Raw genomic sequence first — 21,506 nt, forward strand, 5'->3', positions numbered from 1 at the left:
CCTGGATGACCCAAGTCGTGCACAGAAGCAACCTGTTGAAGAAGAGATTCAGACTGTTGCTGCTAGTGAAGAGCTTCCCATCGCCCTGCGAAAGGGTGTCAGGTCATGTACTCAACATCCTATTGGTAACTTTGTTTCATATTCTAGACTGAGCAAGGACTACAAATGCTTTGTATCTTCTCTTTCTTTGACTATGATAACCAGGAATGTTGCTGAGGCTCAGAGTGATCCTAAGTGGACTTATGCAGTGCAAGAAGAGATGGAAGCCTTGCGAAGAAACATGACATGGGAAGTTGTAAAGATTCCTGAGGCGGCTCACTTGGTTGGATCTAAGTGGGTCTACACCATCAAGTACAAACCAGATGGGAGTGTTGAAAGATACAAAGCTCGTCTTGTGGCCAAGGGGTTTAGTCAAAAATATGGGATTGATTATTTGGAGACCTTTGCTCCTGTTGCGAAGATGAAGACGGTCAGAGTCATTATCTCTTTAGCTGTGATGAAGGAGTGGAAGATGTACCAACTTGATGTCAAGAACGCATTTCTCAATGGAGACCTTGAAGAGGAAGTATATATGTGTATGCCTCCAGGATATGAGGAACCTGGAAAATGTTGCAAGCTAAGGAAAGCTTTATATGGGCTCAAGCAATCTCCTCGAGCGTGGTTTGAACGACTCAGACTTGTCATGAGACAATGTGGATACCATCAAGGGAATGGAGATCATACACTTTTTGTGAAGAGAAATAAGCAAAAGGTTACTATTCTGTTGGTATATGTTGATGATATGATTGTCACAGGTGATGATGAAGATGAAATAATGAAGTTAAAGAAACTGTTGGCGATCGAGTTTGATCTTAAGGACCTTGGTAAGTTGAAATACTTCCTTGGCATAGAAATTGCTAGGTCTGGGACTAGCCTTGTGCTAAATCAACGGAAGTACACTATAGATTTGTTAAAGGAGACTGGGAAACTAGGGTGTAGACCAGCTTCTACTCCTCTAGATGCTGGCCATAAGCTAAGTCTTAGAGACGGGGAGCCACTCTGTGAAGAGGCAAAAAGAAGATATCAATGTCTTGTAGGGAAGTTAATTTATCTTACTCTCACTAGACCTGATATTACCTTTGCTGTGAATGTGATGAGCCAGTTCATGCATGCTCCCACGGATGCCCACTTGAAGGTTGTTGACAGGATCTTGTGCTACTTGAAGAGGAATCCTGGCAAAGGTCTCTTATATGTCAAGCAAGACACTCTTGGGATTGAAGGTTATTCAGATGCAGACTGGGCAGGCTGTATTGACACTAGGAGGTCCACCTCTGGCTATTATATTTATTTGGGAGGGAATCTCATAGTGTGGAGAAGTAAAAGGCAAGATGTTTGTTCGCATTCCAGTGCTGAAGCAGAATACAGAGCTGTTGCTATGGGAGTTTCCGAGCTTTTGTGGCTGAAAGTATTGCTGACTGATATTGGTATAAAGGTTGAAGAACCAATGAAGATGTATTGCGATAACAAGTCTGCAATTAACTTGGCCAACAACCCTGTGCTTCATGACAGAACAAAGCATGTTGAGATTGACCGGCATTTCATTCGAGAGAGAATTGATGCTAAAGAACTTGTACTTCCTTACATGAGATCTGAAGACCAAACGGCTGATGTTCTGACGAAGGCTTTATCTTCGACCTCATTTGAGAGAAATGTATCCAAGTTGGGCATGTTTGATATGTATGCCCAACTTGAGGGGGAGTGTTGAAGTATGTTAAATGGGTCTCGGGACCGGGTCCGGATCCGTATCCGATCCAACTTGTAGCCCTTGTTGGGCATTATTTAAGTCGTGTAACCCTAATCCTTATTGTGTGAATGAAAGACTAAGGAGAGAGAGAGTCTGGCGGCTAGTGGGCACCGGCTCCTCCTCATTCGTGGTTTTTTCCCTCTTGTTGAGGGTTTTTCCACGTTACATCGTGATCGTTGTTTCTCTTCCTCTTCTTGTTCGTGTTTCTACAGTAAATTATGTTCACATCCAATTACTTTATGATTCAGCATCCATAATAAATAAATTACTCAGCCTTGAGATAAAGAATAAGCATAACTGGAGGGTCAAAATAACCCAACTTAGATTGACATTTGTAAATGGGATCACAAACTGATTAATGAATTTGTATATCTACTAGCAGTAGAATGTTGAAGTACATAAAAAGTCAACAAGGTTTTTTTCAGGCTACAACACCATATTCTACATATTTCTTTAGAAATTATAGAACCCAGAATCATCCTACTTAGAAATTGTTGACGTCTTATTTATTTTAATTTTTTTATTTTGATGCTTAAGTTTGGTTAGCGCTTATACAAACCCATTTTGTTTGTCCGCAAGCAGTGTGTTCCATTTCTCTCTCCGACACCGATCACCAGCAGCATATTCTCCGGTGCAGCTTTGGCAATCACCTTCAACGGCTTTTAACATTGACTGTGACCTACAACCTCCCAACCAGTGACTATTACCTCCCAACCTATGACAGCTCCCTTATGTCACCCATGCCTGTGTGTGATTGTGACAGCCAGTACAGTGACAGCTCCGGCAGGATCATTTTCCTCTGGCAGGAAATCTCGTATAAAGATTTAGGGCTTTTGGTTGTTCGTGTTTATCCAGTATTTATTGGTGCTTTGTTATTAAATTGTGTTGCTTAATCTAATTTCTTATCAAAGTTTTCTTGGTACGTTTCTTGATTGATCCTGTGAGATTGATCAATTTGTTCTAGTTCTTCATTTTTACTTAATGTTTTTTACTACTGTCCTTTGCAGTTTCAGGAATGTTTAGCATGTATTTTTAGGGTTAGTTTTACAATTTTACTAAAACACTCTTTAAGTTTAGGCTTTGATTCAATTGAAAGTTCTTTTTGTTTTCGATTTTAATTTTTATAGTTTTACTTCTATACAGTTTTAGTGCTTTAACACATAGATGTTTGATTGATTTCAGTCATAAAATGTTTTATTTTGAAGTTGAGCCTTATAATCATGTTCTTCTTCATGATCATTGATATAGAAAGCCACAGGTGAGCAACCTGTTGTCAATTGATTTTAAAATACAGTGATGAATATGACGATCATAATTACACAATTTAATAAATCTGCCACAATCAGCATTAGTTTGCACTTTTGTAGTCAATTTAAATGATATGGCAGGTTTAGATCAGTTAGATCACTTTATTGTTCTTTGCTTTCGGTTTTAAATTTTACAACTTTACTTTTATAATGTTGGATATATGTACATGCTATTATATTATATATATGTTATATGACTATCTACATGTAATATGCTCTTATGTAACCATTTTATTTGCATTAATTGTAATATATAAATGTCATTAATTATTTAACTGTTATAGTGTAATGTTATATAGGTTATAGTTTACTACATATATTGTTAGCCCGTTATAATATATGTTATATATACTATGTGTGTCATGTATGTTGTTAGTATTATATGTGTACATGATTAAATGTATAACTTTTCTCATTTCTTTATAATTATAATGTTGCTAGATTGTGTGATTGTAATGTTGTTAACTTTGAATTTTTACTTTTGAAATTAAAAATTACAAGATAGCAGATATGGGAAAAGGAACGCAAGGTGCTTTAGACTCTCCAGCAATAGGATATTTGTCTAGTATATTAATGCTTTGGTCTTGTTTGAAAATCTGGTGCTACATATGCAAGTGAAAAACAACCAGTGCAAACAGGAATTGAAGTGGTCACAAAAGCAAGGTAGTGGTGGTGGAAATGTGTATTTTGCACATGCATCTTGTCAGACTGCATTTGTCATTCCTTGCACAAAAGTGAAGGCACACCTTTCGAAATTGCCAAACTTTGGAATTAGTGTGTAATAGGCTAATAGGATTTTTACAAAAACAGTTGAGAATTCAAGAAGTTGCAAGTACATACTGATGCAATTCAAACAAAGCGCTATGTTACATGGGTGTGGTGTGCGGATGCGGCAATTTAAAAAAAAAAAAAATAGGTGTGGGTGCGGCAAGGTTGTATATGTGTGTGTGTGTGTGTGTGTGTGTGTGTGTGCATATAAATCAATTGTTACATAGCTTTTTAATTGTTTAGTGACCTTATTTATCTATATTTACATATAAACTTTTGCATTAGAGATAGTTTAATTATGTGCACATCTAAAAAGGTCAGCTTTTGCCCGGATTGGCTGACCAAACTGATGTATTGTGTCGGTGAAGCACCAGCACCAGCATCGACACGGGTGCAATAATGGTTGCGGCAGCCATTTAGAAGCACCCATGTGAGATAGATGAAAAGATTAAACACCAACATCACAAATGTTGGCATGCCTTTTAACTTTTAAGGGTGTTGACAAGAAAAGAAGACATGTTAGAATACCATAAAAATATGATTTAATTATTGTGGAAGGGTAGAACTAACAGAATGGCAGGTAGATTTTTCTGCTCTAGCTACATTCCCTTCAATGCAGCTAGAGGTACCTACTAGAAGAAGTTAATCTTTGCATTTGCAAATAATAAAGTGTCAAGTTATATGCCTCCAAATTCAGAATGACTACGAACAAAATTAGCAAGTAACAATAACAAATGAATAAGGAACAGAGAAATTCAACTCTTGAGTTTTAAGTTCAAACTTCATCATTCTTTTTCTTTTACCATCGGTTATCTTGATTATCCTCAACACTTCCACTATAGTTATTACTAAAATCATCAAAAAAGGAATAGCAAGATCAACTAAACCCGTGTTAATAGTGCATAAGTTACATTCTCCTTTGAAATCAATTTCTTCTGTTCCACATCCCAATATTTAGTGATCAACAACTGAATCTTATGGTAAGATGAAAATTAAAAGTTGGATGTATTAACCTTAAAAATATAAAAAATAAACATAATACAACATAAATAACCATTGAGTCAATAAGATGACATAAAGAAATATCAAATATATAATACTATATTCTTTTTCTCTTTCATGAAAGAAGATGCAAATTAGAGTGCACTCAAGCCAAGTCTTCTACATAATTGCTTGTGGGTTTATTCCTTCGATATTGTGTATATGAGAATATGTGCTCCAATTTCTTTTATAACATGATGACACCATGTTGTGATAGTAGTCTTATTCTAAGTTTTTCCAAGTGTGGGTATTTATGACCTATAAGTTGACCACCTATCAAAAGGATTTAGGTTTTCATCTTCTCTTGCTACATTTACATTTTCATAATCAAAATTTTCTATCCTTGATAGCTTGTTTGATTGCTTTTTACATGGATAGGAGGAACAAGGCATCTTTTTCTACATATCACAGTCTGTTCCAATGGATAATGGTGTGAACTATCTACCATCTGATGAGGTTTAGGAATGTGAAACATATATATTATGTTCGGTGTTTGATTCAAGCAAGACATGCTTTTCTATCATGTCTGTTGTTAGATAGTGATAGAACATGTCTATTTGTACTGTACTGTTTTGTCAATTTTTAGTGTAGAACATACTTGTTTGTTCTATTTGTTTTATCCAATGTTTTGATGGGATCAAAAGTATTAACTTAATACATGCTAACACCAACTATCATATCATATACAATTTTACCTACTAATATCAACTCAGCAGCTGTTAACGTCAACCTAATGTTTACTGTATAAAATTCACCTGCTCTTGGAGGAGCACAATAAGAATAGTATAACAACATGAGTACAAAACTAGAAATGTGCAAATTATAGTAGTAAATCATATACTTTAACATCAAAAGTAAAAAAAAATTAACAAGTCAGCAATTTCTTGTCACATTTTGTGGCACATCAAACCATAATAGTTCAAGTAACAAAATTAAAAGGTTCAAATATTCCAAGCTACATATGAGCAGGCATCAACAATTCCCTGGATACGAAGGTTCATAAACTTCCAAAAAAAAAAAAACAATGCATGCACTGCAAGTAGTCACAAAGCTGTCACAATTCTCCAACCTATATTCTTCTTTAATGGGTGTTGTTGCTACAAAAGTGTTTTCACCATCATAATCTTGCAATTTGCAGTCTGCTCCACTGTATTCATTAACATATAGATCACATTCTTCCCATGTGTTGTATATGCCCATGACCACCATGAGCCCCGCTGGTTTTCAGCCTTCCGGTGAACTTCTGGCAAGCTCCAGCCACACCAATGGCAAATCCAATTAGACATAGTGTTGTCCGGTGCCCAACGGACTTCTCCAATGATCCTCTACACCATCAACAACATCGACACCAGCGATTTCAGGTAGGCACCCTTCTCACCCCGTTTGTACCTTTTAACACGCCCATCTTTTGATTTTCAGTAAGATCCAACCATTTTTTGGCCATTCGTTTGGTCGGACTGTAGCTTCTTCATCTCCAGCCTCTAGCCTTTCAGTCCAAACCATCAATTAGTGAAACCCTATTCAATTTGGGCATTTTCCCCAAGCTTAGCTGATTTTCCCCTATTGCTGGAATTTGGCAACCGCCACCAATTTCGGGTGATCGGAGCTGCAACGAGCGGCACTTTTGGCTGGTCGGGTTGGGATCAGAGTCCAGACCCGGACCCGAACCCCACCCGCGTGAAGAGGAAGGCCCGACGCTGGGGCTCTCCCTCTTTGTCTCTCTCACTGGTTCGAGCTTGGTGCAGAGGAATAGGAGGCGGAAGAAGGATCAACGGAAGGAGCAGCGGTGGCAGAGGTGAATGGCGGCGGTGCTGAGGTAAGCCCTTCCGGATTTCTCTCTGTCTCTTTTGTCTTCTCTCTCAATCTCGCCCTCTCCCTCTCTCCCACCAGCGTTCTCTCATCCTCACTGTGTCTCACTCTTGCATCTCTCTCTACATTCTCCCTCAGTCGAGCCCTCCCTCACGAACTCCCCTGGTCTCCCGCACTCTCTCCCTCATTCGCCTTTACTCTCTCGTCTCTTTGCTTACACTCTCTCTCCCGCCAACTTTTTCTCGCCTTCAATGTGCCTCACTCTCGTTCTCTCATTGTATTCTCCCTAACCAAACACTCCCTCACACATGCCCTCCCTCTCATTTGTTTTCTTTCCCTGCTTCCTCATTGTCGTCCTTTGTCTCTCTCTTCGTCTTTCAATTGTTGTCTCGCTCTCCCATTCGTGTGTCTCCCTCAACCGGAGAGCTTCTAGAAGGAGGCTCAAAAGGGAATGACTCCAAAGAAATAGGAGGAATAGGTAGTGGGTCAGATGACGATGACATCTCAGTAGAGATAGGAGAGGAGCTATAATAAGGCTGAGACTCAAAGAATGTGACATCCGCACTGATATACTCCTTTTGAGTTAAGGGGTCAAAGCATTTGTAGCCTTTATGGTTTCTGGGGTAGCCAATGAAGATACACTTAATGGCTTACGCACCCAATTTATCACATGTGGGTCCAAGTATGTGAACAAAGCATGTGCAACCAAATACTTTGGGAGCTACTGGAAACAATGGTCATTGTGGGTGCACAAGTTTACTGGGTACCCGGTTGTCAATAGAGGACGAGGGTAAACAGTTGGTCAAGTAACAGGCAGTGAGGATGGCATCTCCCCAAAAGTATGGGAGGTAAATTAATATGAAGCATTAGGGAACGAGCCACATTTAAAAGTTGGAGATGTTTTCACTCAGCTGCGCCATTTTATTGGGAGGTATGGAGACAAGTAAACTGAAGAGAAATGTCATTATCAGAGTAAAACTTCATTAAGATAAATGCCTTAAACTCAAGAGTGTTATCAGTGCGAATGCTATTAACAAGAATACCAAACTGGGTCTTTATTTAATAATAAGGTTCTTGTGAGTACATATAACTTCAGACCTTTCCTTCAAAAGGAAAACCCAAGTGACTAATCATCAACAATGACAAGGAAATAACGAAATCTTGACCTACTAGCAACTTCGCTAAGACCCCACACATCAACATGAAGAAGATCAAATAGTCCATAGCTGGACGGACTAAGACTCAATGAATAACTGCTACGGGTGTGTTTGCCAAGTTGACAGGCTTCACACTGGAACGACTCTGGTACTGAAAGATGAGGAAGAAGGTGACGGAGCTTGGAAACATATGGGTGACCAAGTCTAAGATGCCACTGGAAGGAAGAGGACAATGAAGTGGTTGAGAAGGTTGCAATACCCACAGAATCCGACAGAAAATAGATGCCCCCTTTTTCATAGTCTCCACCAATCATCTTCTCAATTTGCAAGTCCTAAAATGAACAAAAACCAGAGTCAAATGTAACACGATGTAAATCATTAATCAATTGTCCAACCGATAAAAGATTAGTGGGAAACTTAGAAGCATATAACACATTAGGAATTGTCATAGACTGAGGAATCTTAATATCTCCATAACCCATAATAAGAGACCGTCTACCATCTGCAAGCCTCACATGACGTGCCTGAGGCAATAAGTGTAGACAGTAAACATAGAAGGTCTACTACAAGAGTGCCTTGATGCTTCTGAATCAATAATCCTAGTACTTGTATCATGTAGGGCAGTATCAACGGACATAGCACTGTCTATCATAATTGTAGAGGCCAACGGCTGGGTAGATTTGTGTGCTAAGAACTCATACTCTGATTTGTTGATATTCACAGTCACAGTCTCAGGGTGAGAAGAAGATAAAGACCCCTCTACTACTGATGAAGCTGCCTGGACAGATCCAATAAGAGACTAAAGAATTCTTGCCCTGCTTAGATGCAGCATTTTTTCTTATGGATGCAGCGGAAGGACGACCATGTTTATCCCAACATTTGTCTTCCAAATGCCTCATTTTCCCACAGTAGGTGTACTGAAATCTCCCTTGACCTCCTCCTAGCCCTCGACCTATGCCTCTCCCCCTGAAGGAACTGCGTCCATGATCTCCTAAGGCTGCCAAGGCAGAGGCATGAGTATCACTAGAAGGCGAAGAAAGGGTCACAGCAAGACAGCTGAGTCTGTTGTAAGTTTTAGCTAGGTCAGGGATTTCTGCTCCAGTCAACATCTGCGTTTTTGCTACTGCGTATTCAGGAGAGAGACCCTATAGAAACTTCGCAACCATAGACTGTTCATCATGAGTCTTATGGCATGTTAATGCTTTAAATCGTTCATAGATGGACATGAGGAAAGTGAAGTACTGAGCAAGGCTTTGGTCACCCTATTGTAGATTAAGTAATTCCTCCTCCACCTGCAATATCTTGCTAACATTAGTAAGTTTGTTTCAAAAAATCTCACATTTGTTTGGCAGAGGTATAGTATGCAATAGTTGAAGTAATCTGTGGTTGCACACTATTCATGATCCATGACATGACAATATTACTGTCTTCCTTCCATGAACCATATTTTCCACTTTTTTCCACGGGCTCATTTTCTTCGATAACTTGTTCCTTCTGATGTCCAATCACAGACATCATAAACACACGAGACCAAATCTCATAGTTAGATCCATCTAACTTTACAGTAGAACCATAAGAGAATTAATTTCCTCCAATTTTAACCTCATGAGAGAAATCAGGTTTGGGATTTTCAGCCATCATAAATCTATCCACAAGAGATCAGCCAACAACAGCGAAGAATATATATATATATATATATATAATGAGACCGGTCAACGATAACAATTGTCCAATACCACACGGCAGCATTAGATGTGCAGCACTTCTCCCAAACAAAAAATATAAACACCCTGACAGTAGGAGTGAATAATGACGTGAGGATGAAGCAGAACTTCCTTTAAAAGACTGTTGTCCACCTGATAACAGCAACCCAACGACAAAAAAATCTGCTAACAGCAAACCAACAACAGAAAAATCTGCTAACAGCAACCCAACGACAAAAAGATCGGTTAACAGCAACCTCACAACAGCATCTAATGCTACTATATCAGCATATTATCTTCCACAAATCATCAACCACGACAAGCAAAACATTCAACATAAAATGATCTGCTAGCAGCAACCCCACGACAGCATATAACGCTACCGTATCAGCATATTATCTTCCACAAATCATCAACCACGACAAACAAAACATTCAACATAAACTGCCACAGTATTCATAGATAGCAGTCCTCTACTTGGCTGCTTTGATCATAGAACACGTCAGACCATAATATGTTAATCAACACAGACTCCCACACAGCTGCGATAATATATATATATGTTGAAAACCATGGCTGGAGTCTATTCACGCATATTTCAGAGCGTGAATAGACCCCTTCACACAGTTCCCTTGCTTAAAAACGTCAACTAGAACAGAAGAAAGAGGAGAAGAAGGAGAAGACGATGGAAAAGATGTCGCCTGAGAAGAAAAGGATGGTCGTCAGTAGTCTGAGTCACGTCGCCAGATTAATGGAAGTCGCCAGCAGCCTGATTCACGTCACTAGACTTGAGAACGATCGCCGGCAGCCTTTCACCAGACTTGAGAACGAGCTCTGATACCATGTTGCAGCCGTGAGACTTGGAGAGAGAAAGATTCATTCATTCACTAACCCTAATCTCCATAATAAAGAGATTAGGGTAGAAGAGAGATTTACAAATTACAACAACCAAAAATAAAGAAATGTTTAAAGAGATCTCATAACTATTTAATATTACGAAGAGCCACCTAGAAACATAAACTCTTCTAATTCAACAAATATTTCAAGTGATTATTTGTAGAAATCATCAAGGAGGTCAATCCTCGTAAGGTAGTGCAACTCATCACAAATAATAGTGTTGTATCCAAAAGTGTTGAATTGATTTTGAAATATGATTTTTCACATATCTTTTGGACCCATGTGTTGCACATACTCTAAATTTAGCACCGAAGGACATATGTGATCTTCCAAGTCAAGAAGAAAATCCTCAAGGATATGAGCTATTTTCATGGATTCAAGATATAGAAAGAGATTTAAAAAATATAAGTTCATTATTAATCACCATCATGCATTGTCTCTTTTTGGTAGTTAGATAAATTGTTGCATATTGGATTGTATGCATGTGTTAAAGTGAAGGACTCTAGTCAACAACAACTAGTTGTAGTATTTGTTTGATCAAAGAGCATCTGAGTTATATTTTACATTATAAAATTATTAAAAACAAGTTGAAGAGGACAAATCAAACTTGCATGTGATGACAAATTGCTCAACATTAGTGGATTTGGTTGGGATCTAGACAACAAAATAATAGTAGTATATGATGTTGTATGGAAGGAGTATATAAATAAATATCCTAACAAAAAAAAGGTATAAGATGCCAACAACTTGGAAATTTTATGAACATAGGGTGGAGATTTGGGGAAATTCCACAACATTGAGAAATAATAGGGGTGGATTAGATTGTAGACCACTAACTAATGCCCAAACAAACATTGATGCTCATGATGAGAATGACGGTCAACTGTTTTCACCATACGCTAACTTTCCTCTTGAAAGTCCTAGTTTGGCAGAAACTTCAACTAACACAATGCCTGGCAAAAGAAAGGACACTTCAAACAGTAATGCATTATCATCCATTAGCAAGAATATATAAAGACTTGTTGAGACAACCATCTAAAAAATAAAGAAGAATGGCATGATTATGGCAAACGAACATACTCAACAAACCCAAGAGCGTCGTAGCAACAATAAAATTTATGAAAATGTAACTTTAAATATATTGCATGATTATTTTTTGAGTAAGATATTTTCATCATGTCATACATTTTTGTCTTATTTTTTACTACTTTCATATTTCATGCACTTATTAAATTCTATGTTTGTCTTTTAATACAACAAGATGGGGATGCCTCATTAAAAATATTATGTCATTTTCGATGGCAGGACTAGAAGCATATACATCACATGAGAGAAATGTCGGCTATATGTTAATGAATATAGTGGTATGTTATATAGGTCATTTTTAAATTTTTGATGGAGGAAACTGCAGATTGCAAAACTATATAATGGCAAAGACAGTCATCCAACAACAACATACATCAAACAAGACAGAGGTTGGGAATTGTAATAGATGTGTAACGACTTGCGATACTTGTATTATTGTTCCTTTTAGTTTATGAACACTTGTATCCAGTGAAGTGTTGATGTCTGCCACATATGGCTTATAACATTTGAACATTTTAGTTTTGTATCATAACTATTATGGTTTGATCTGCCACAAAATGTGGCGTGAAACTTGTTGACTTGTCATTTTTTTCACTTTTGATGTTAAAGTAAATGACTTACAAAGATGGTGCACATTCCCACTTTTATACTCATATTATTATATTGTTCTTATTGTGTCCCTCCAAAAGCGGGTCAAATTTAATATAAGAAACTTTAACTTGATCTTAACAGGTATTAAATTGATGTTTTTGATTACTATATACTTTAAATTCACTTTATCAGGTGAAATTGTATATGATATACTAGTTGGTGTTTGGTGTTAAGTTAATGTTTTCATCCTATCAAACATTGGACAAAACAAGTAGAACAAACAAGCAAGCATGTTTTGTGCTAACAAAATATGAACAGAACAAACAATACAGATAGAAATGCTCTATCGCTATCAAACAGCTAACAAAACAGACATAAAAGACATGCATGTCCTACTTGAATCTAATGCTGCATAAGAGAGACATGTTGTCCATTCCTAAACCTCATCAAACGGCAGATAGTTCACACACCTGGATAATGGTGCGAGAACAGAACATGTTCCTCCTGTCCACGAAACAAGCAATCAAAACAAGGTTAAAAGAACAATGCAGAATCGACATGCTTATATATCAATCCATGTGTCTGCCTACTGTCGCATTCCCATTATTCCATATCCAATTTTTGTCTTGGTTTAACTCTTTAACATGTCTATCTATTGTCTGATATAATGGATATTCAAACAACCTCTGGACATTTATAAGTGGCTTACTATAAACTATAAAGCCCTTCCATGCATGATATTTTGTTCCTAGATATCTCATGATCATGATTTTAAGGGACATGTCCAAGACATTTTGGCCATTTTTTAGTATAATAGTTAGGATTTAAAGAACGAGTCATGCAATGGAGGAGAGTATTGTTCTTATCTCATCTTTATACTAATTTCAGATATATGCAACCAAAAAAATTCTGAATTATCAAGTGCAGTTTTTTTTCCATGTTTCAAAACTGTAGATTGAATTTACTTGATCATATTCTACCATATTTATAAACTTTATGCAGCATAGACATCTTTATCAACTTCCTTCAGCATATATTATATTGGCTGTGTGAAATCCAAAAATTATGCAATTTTATCCCACCATACATTGTCCACAATATTGTTTTAAATTGCCTGAACTTTAACCTCAATTTGAGCATGATAGAAGCTTCAATACTTATCAAACACCATAAGAACTAATGCATTTACTTGTTAAAATTTTTTCAACATGACAATGAGAGAATCAAACCATGTCTCAACAATTTTTAACAATTTCAAATCAGAATAACTTGCCAAAAAAAACAACACACGTTCATGGTTAACTATCTTTGACATTTTTTTTTTGCATCTCTTTTCAGATCTTGAATCTGTAAAAGTAGTTCATATCCTTGAGGGTCTTCTTCATTACTTGATGGATTTGTATATGTCCCTTCAATGTTAAATTTAAAATATGTGCAACACGTGGAGTCTAAAAGACAAGACAAAAATCATTTCTCAAACTTAAGTTGGCAATCTTACAATAGCAGCAGCATCCGCGATGATCTCCACTATCTTATTAGGACCAACCTCTTTGATGACTTCCACGAATAACTATCTCAAATATTCAACATCTTTATATTCTCCATATGCCTCAACTATCGTAAAAAATTATTGGTTTGTCACATGCAATGACACTAAAAGTAATTAGTGGAAGCCTTTGAATGTCTATCCTCCCATTAGAAACAATTAATATACCAGTTGTATTTCATTTAGACTATTTTCTAGCTAAACTTTCTTTGACATCATCCTTCTTATCCTTGAGAATTGATGTTGGTGGTCTTTTTGAGACTAGAGGCACCTATCCTGACAATTTGTTATTAGCAAATGCAATTATAAACTTCTTCCAACAGTGATTACTAGCTGCATTAAAGGAATATAGCTAGAAAATAAAAACCTACCAGTCATTCTATCCAGTTATGCTCTTCCATAAGAATTAGAACATGTCTCCATGGCACTCTAACATGTCTTTCTTTTCTTATCAATACCCTTAAGAGACATGGAAATATTTGTGATGCAAGCAATCGATCTTTTCTTTTGAATTGCATCAACATGTTCTTGTAACTTCTTGAATTCTCTAACTTTTTCTACAAAAATCCTATTACATGCTTGAATGACAAATTTGACAACCTCGAGAGATGTATCTTTACTCTTGTGTAGTATCCAAAAATAGTCTGACAAAATGCACACACAAATTACACATTTCTACCACCACTATTTCTAGCCACTTCAATTTCTGTTTACAGTGGTTATTTTTCAAGTGCACATGTAGCAGCAAATTGTAAAGCAGGCATTGAATATATGGGTCTAATTTCCTTTTAGGTTGGTGAAACATCATACTAGTCACTTTTGTTAGCTCTAATAACTTGGGAAGTTCAGCCTTTTAATGTCTTAAATAGTCTTTAAACTAAGGCTCCGCCTCATTTTTATTGTCATTTTGAGTTCTTTTGGAATGAAGCCATGGTGTACTGCTGCTTCTTGATGGCAGCTTGAAGATTAATGAAGATTAGCAGTTTGATTCTACAAGTTGTGTTCCTTTATTGTGTTTAGGATTGATGCATTTGAACATTATTCACAAATAAACGAAGGTCCTACTACTGGAGAGTTTGAAGCAACTTAATTTACTTTTCCTTACCACTTACCAGCCATCTTGTACATTTTACCTTCAAAATTGAAAATTCAATATGATTATATACGATGTCACATTATAACTATAAACAAAATTATAAGTTCACATATAGACATATGCAAATATAAGACTAACAGCATATATGGCACTTATGGTATATAGAATATATAATATTACAAGCTAACCATATAGTAATAGTAACATAACATTATAACAAACAATTAACATGTATGTACTATAATTAACATATAGAACATAGTTACATCAGAGCATATTATATCTAATAAATTTATTTATTTATTTGTAAAACATATATATATAATGCAATAGCACATCCAGCATTAAAGAAATAAAACTATGACAGCTAAAACAGAAAAAAAAAAGAATAAATAAATTGACCTAACTAATCTAAACTCGAAACAGAATTTAACTTAGCTAAAAAATAGAAACTGATGTTAATCAGCAGATTTTAGAATTATTAAATTTTGTGATATGATCATCAAATTCACCAGTATATTTTAAAATATAAAAGCTGCCTTACTTTGGCTTTCTATATCAATGATTCAATAAATTAGCACAAACGAATAGCTAATGATCACTATGAAAAACAAAATTGTATAACTCTCAAAAAATTCCAAGACAAAGACTGAATCAAACATCTACGGTAAAACACTAAAACTGCATAGAAATAAAACTGTAAAAGTTAAAACAGAAAATAAAAAGAACTTTTGATTGAATCAAAGCCTAAAGAGGGTTTCAAGTAAAACTATAAAACTAATCCAAAAAAATACGTGCTAACCAGCGAACAAACAAGAGCCGAACATTACTAAAATAAAAAACTAGAACAGAAAGACCAATCTAGTGGGATCAATCAACAAATTTATGAAAAAATATTTGATAAGAAATTAGATTAAGCAATACAATTTAAAAATACATGCTAACATTCCTAAAAATGTGACCAAACAAGAGCCAACAACATAAAATAAAAATGATCAATCTAGCAAAATCAATCAACAAATTTACTAAGAAATATTTGACCAGAAATTAGATTAAGCAACACAACTTAATAACAAAGAACCAAATAAACCAAATAAACAAGAAGAATCAAAACCCCTAATTTTCTATGAGATTTCTTTGCTGGAGCTAAAAGGGAGCTGTTGTTGAAAGGAAGTTGTTGCCGGATGGAGGCTGTCATAGTCACACACAGTGTGCGATAAGTAAGGGAGTTGTCGCTGGTTGAGAGATTTCAGCTGTTTGTTGGGAGGTCACAATCGCTGGAAAAGGCTGTTGGAGGTTGCTGGAGCTGTAGCTGGAGAATATGGGTTTGTAGAGAACTTAACTAAGCTTAAGCAGCAAAATAAACAAATATTATCATCAATTGTCCTCAACATGGCACAATCGCACCCAGAAAAGAGACATATTTGAACTGGTGCAGTTAACTACACCAACGTGCATCAACTGTGTTTGTTTTAGTGTCATCTCAGAGCTGCATCCACACCCGCACTCGCACCTGCATCACATCAATGCAGGTGCCACTGCTATTTTGTTGAGTCCATGTGACATAGGTACAGTCATTTAAATGTGGAAGATCATAAATAGGAAAAAGAAAAAAAAAACAAAGAAGAGAAAAGATATACCAAGTTCATGGGAGAAGGACGAAAATCAACATGGTTATGTATGTAAAATCAGACAGGTTTTCTTCATCATCTCTGATGATTAGAAGGCAATGAAGGTATACTATTCCAGAAATAGTTACCAAGGAAATGAATTGACATAAACATGAAATTGCAGCTGGAATGTATGAAGAATCCAGTAATATTCATTATATAAACGCTTAAGTCTTACTATCTTAAACTTTTGCTATTAAGTGACTCACCCCAGCATAGGCTGCAAACCTTGGTAGTTTGGAAAGCCAACCTGTACCTTTTGCATATACACTTGCATCAATCAATACCAATTCTGATACCTGGATATCAAAGTTAAGACACATCAATCCATGACCGAGGTCATTTATCAACAAAAATCTGCTTTCATTTTTCAGAAAGTGAAGATAATACTGATAACATACATAAGGACATTCTTTCTAGTACAATACTAGAACCATATCAATTCAATTGTGCACTTAATAAGCTTTTTCTATTGGAAATATGAAAACTTAGAAGAGAATAAAGTCAAAAGACTAATACATATTGCATCAGCATAGCATGTTTAAACAAAAAAACATGTTTTTCACGTGAAATACATTGCAAACAGTGGCATAAAGTATTTGCTCTCTCGATGTCAATGGGGCATTTGACGGGCACAGATTTTACAGTAGATGAGGGATTTATCTGTATTTTTGAGTTTAATGATTTTATCCACACCTCATCAGTGCGGCTGTTTTCAATTTCCTCTTTTGCCATCAGGTATGTGCTCTTCCCTCCTCATCCTCCGCTTCATCCTTCTTCCTCCCTCCTCCTTTCTCCTCCTCCCTCCTCCTTTCTCCTCCTCCTCCCCTTTCCTCTATTTGCCTTTTTCTTTTTTCTTTTCGCAGCACTCACCATAACGAAAAATAACAAGTTCAATTATGTCTTCTTAGTTTTTACTAGCAATTACAACACCATGACGAAATAATCCCCAGAAAAAAAAAAAAAGACACAGAGCAAGAGAGGGAACGAACTTTTCTTTTTCCAAGGTGAAAGCAAGAAAAAAAAAAGTCCTTTTGGATTCAATTTTTTAATCTGAATCACTACCACAGTCCAGATCCAGATAAAGTCCAATAAGGAGAGTATAGGTCTAGCACTGGATAAGTAGAACTGGTTAAAAACTTATGAAATAATACGTGCACATAATATATATTCAAACTATACTTTATTACAGATCCAACTTAAATTCTGATCCAGATTAAAGTAGACAAATACAGACCTGAACAAATGCATGCCTACATATTACTACAGTGATCAGAATCCAAAAATAATTGTGAACTCTCAAATGTATAAACTTTAACGAAGTTCGCAGCCCTATTACAAGTGACCTCAAATGCATCAGTGGCTAGCCGGGGATAGGAACTGGCAAACAATTGTGATTAACGGAATTGAAGCTGGTAGAGAAAGCAGGATACTCACTGCTTCAGGGTGGGAGACTGCCAAATCAATGGCAATGGCAGCACCAAGGCTTGGGCCAACTAACACCATGGGCCTTTTGATGTGTGATCTCCAAAACTGCACACAAATCATAAGAAGATGAAGCAAAGAATGGTGCAGATGGATAAGAACACAGAGTAAACTCATCTAAGGACAACCATTTGTCACAAAACTTGAAAGATATCGCTCGCAAAATGCCAAATCAATCTTAATACTTCCAAGGGAAAGCATGCTGGGGGTTGCCCCACCTTTATTCAGAAAGAAGATATTCACAAGCTCAAAAAAGTGGGGATGCTGAGCATCGACCAGCTTGACAACCTAGACAAGATTGAACCTATCTCCAAGAACAAAAAACAGCACCTTACGGCCCCGGAAAAGGCAACCCAAAAGACAAAAGAGGATCCTGACCAAAGCCAGGAATCAAAACAACCTTTTAACCCGTGTCCAACCCATCTGCCTGAAGTCTGCTTTCAACGAGCCTTCAGCGAGATGTTAGAGCAGCAAACTCTAAGACGTAAACAGCACCTTATATCCCTTTTAGCCGGACGTCACTGATCACACTCAAAAGGGATATAATCGCACCAAATAACAATAAAAAGTGACTTGTATCCCTAGCAATGCATCCAAAATTCATATCAATGGGGAAATCCCCTTATTTATATGTAAAGGGGGCAGTAACTATCTCTTTGGTGTGCCCAACGGCTAGATGGCCTGATGACCAAAATGGCCTTTAGGCATTTAGTTTATTACAAAAATAAAAATAATTAACAAAAAACAGCAAAAAATAAGAAAAAGCACAGAAAGTTGCACTAAAAATATGTACCTGGCTATAATTATATATTATGGTATATGTATGCATATATGTTTGTATATATACATATATCACATAATATATGCATATATGTTATTAATAACCCAACACCAACAATGTAATCACTGAAAGTTTGTCAATCAGGGACATGTAACAGGGCTCCAGTAGAGATTTGGTAATGAAATCTACTATCTAGTAAGCGAAGTCACTAGATGTAGAAATTAGAACTTGAAGATAACTGAAGTTTGAAGTCCATGAGGTGACTAAAGATGGTCTGACATCAACCACAGGCACAAAGAAGTAGCAGAGGAAAGTCCTAGGATTTTTCACACTTAAAAAGAGGACATACCTGATATAAGTGCTCGCGCTTGGAGACCACATCACAGGGTGGAAGTTGTTCTTTTCCAACAAAATACATAGCAAATAACAGCAAACAAGTCAGTTCAACAAGAATGAGTATACTGTATACTTCACTTAGAAAAAGGATGACATTTCTACAGATAACTTAAATAGTAGGAGATGAACTATAATACCTAGATCAGAGAATCCCCATCCAAGAACATCTAATGCCCATGTCTCCAATCCAGCACCCTCCAATAAAGGAAAGGTGTATCGCCATTCTAAGCAAGAGCTGCAACTTCCAAATCAATACATATATTATGGCATCAAAAAGAACTCATTTTTTGGGAGGCAAAAGGTCAGTGCAGCGACAGAAAGAAGAGCCTTAACATCAACAAAGGTTCAAGAGACACTTATTATCCATCCAATAATAAACATAATGGGTGCGGATTAATATTCATTGGACATACCTGTCAAATCCATGGAGAAGCACAGTTGGCTTCTCTTCAGTCTTTTGCAATGGTTTTACACAACTACTCAATATGTAATTCTTGGAGAAGCTAGTCTGCAACCCATAATTATATTAATCCACTGACCAAAAACTTGCAGTTGCAGAACATGCATTAAAAGGAGATTATACAACATAATGCATTTTTGGGCAAGCCAATAAGAATCAAATATTTGCTACTTTGGGTTCTAAGCCACACAGTCCATGAGGCTGCTTCTGAGAGTGCTTCTATAGGCCTTGGATTTAAAATGTCCTCATATCATCAATTGAGAAACAAAACTCTTGATGCTACAATTGAATAAGTACATATTGCGATGAATTGAGATTGACTTGGAAGGAACAAACTGTAGCATTATGGCAGACTGATGGATTGATATTCAATCCAAAAACACTTGTAAATTTTCTTGTTTATTGCCCTAAAGTTACAATGTTCTTGAAATCTCTTGATATGTCTAATGTTCCTAAAACCGTTAAAATTTTGTTCAATGTTTTTGATATGTTGTACAAGAAGTTGGGGTTGCAAACTTATATAGTTTGTTACGAAAAATGCTACACATGTTGTAGGTGATACGTTATTTCAAAAATATATAACATTTTATGTAAGAATTTACTAAAGAGGGAATGGAAGAGATGATAAATTACAGAATGTAAAAGGGAAAAAAAGGCAAAACAACTTCCAGAAAATTTACTAATTCGAAAAATCACAAAAGAAAGAGAGAGAGACACAGAGAGAGTTGACCTTGACTGGAACTCTCTCAATCCTCTTAGCCATGTCCCGTGTGGTCCGATCCTGGATCTTCTCAACCTCTGTGGGCAAGAAGGAAGGGAAGCCCCTCTCAGCAGCGACTCCCTCACTGCCCCTCAGAATGCTGCATCGAACAACTCCAAATGGTGCCGCTGACGTTAGCATCCTCCCCTAATTTTCAAACTCCCAATTGCCTGAAAAGCGAACCACAAGAAAAAGATAAAAGAAGGGAAAGCAAAGACCTACACATGCCCTTACTCTTGTTCAAGTCCAATGACAAACTATGACCAACGAACTAAGGAAAAAAATGATAAGAAATGGATGGCTGGATTTCTCCCTCAGTCCTCACAAAACGGAGAGGAATTCAGTCGCCCATGAAAGTCACTTGCAAACCACTTATATGTCGGCCCCGAACATGCTCGAATTTACACCCAAAAAAAATAAAAAACCTAGCATATTTTTGTAAAATGCAAACAAAAGCCCCATGAAGACAAAAAGGGATATATATATATATATATATATATATTAGAAATTAAAACATATGGCAGTAGGAAGATTCAATTTATCATGCACACATATACAGTGCCAGAATTCTAATCTACCATATGCTAAATGTTGTCAGATTACTAATAGACTTTTTTATTACCGCATGGATTTTTTTCAATTTTTTTACGTTTTATTTTTACAAGAGTTGAATTACATGGATATATATATATATATATATATATATATATATATATATATAAGAATAAGAAAAGTCAACATTGTTGGATGCCATATGCTTGTCAGAAAACTAAAATTTAAAAATTTGTCATTGAAATAAAGCTACCATAAACCATCGAGTACCAAAAAGGCAAAAACCATCCCTTATGCCCTATGTCAGATATGTACGGGTACGAGTGCTGGTACGGGTACGGTGTTTTTGCCAATCCTAATATGGCGGTACGGCAATACTTATACTTTTTTAATTAATTATATACATGAAATCAGCAAAAAAAGTAACATAAATATAAAAAACAGATGTCATTTTTGCTGGAGATATGTTGTATGAAGGTAAGGAAGAAGGAGGAACAGGCGAAAAGAGGTTCCTCTAAAGTGGTTTGGATCGGTTCTGACTCATAACTGATCTGAACCGTACCAAGGCGTACTGCCATACCAGAATCAGCATACCGCCATACCGGTGCAGGTACGTGG

General features: G+C 36.5%; 1 protein-coding gene across 8 annotated transcripts in view; it reads right to left on the minus strand.

Moving 5' to 3' along the window:
* Positions 1-21,506, minus strand: part of LOC116257619 (uncharacterized) — a 49,326-nt gene that overhangs the window by 24,301 nt on the left and 3,519 nt on the right. For 6 of the 8 annotated variants that reach the window (XM_031634561.2, XM_050078754.1, XM_050078753.1 and 3 more), the window contains 6 exons: positions 20,307-20,506; positions 19,530-19,624; positions 19,254-19,357; positions 19,070-19,119; positions 17,892-17,987; positions 16,664-16,753 (listed from right to left, as the gene is read on the minus strand). In XM_031634561.2, coding sequence (XP_031490421.1) covers positions 16,664-16,753; positions 17,892-17,987; positions 19,070-19,119; positions 19,254-19,357; positions 19,530-19,624; positions 20,307-20,477 — 606 coding nt within the window. In that variant the 5' untranslated portion in view covers positions 20,478-20,506. Of the gene's footprint in view, positions 1-7,819; positions 8,198-16,663; positions 16,754-17,891; positions 17,988-19,069; positions 19,120-19,253; positions 19,358-19,529; positions 19,625-20,306; positions 20,507-21,506 lie in introns of those variants that run through there. The other 2 variants (XM_050078755.1, XM_050078752.1) reach the window with 2 other exon arrangements.

Source organism: Nymphaea colorata, chromosome 7 (genome assembly GCF_008831285.2).
Source record: "Nymphaea colorata isolate Beijing-Zhang1983 chromosome 7, ASM883128v2, whole genome shotgun sequence".
Lineage (NCBI taxonomy): Eukaryota > Viridiplantae > Streptophyta > Magnoliopsida > Nymphaeales > Nymphaeaceae > Nymphaea > Nymphaea colorata.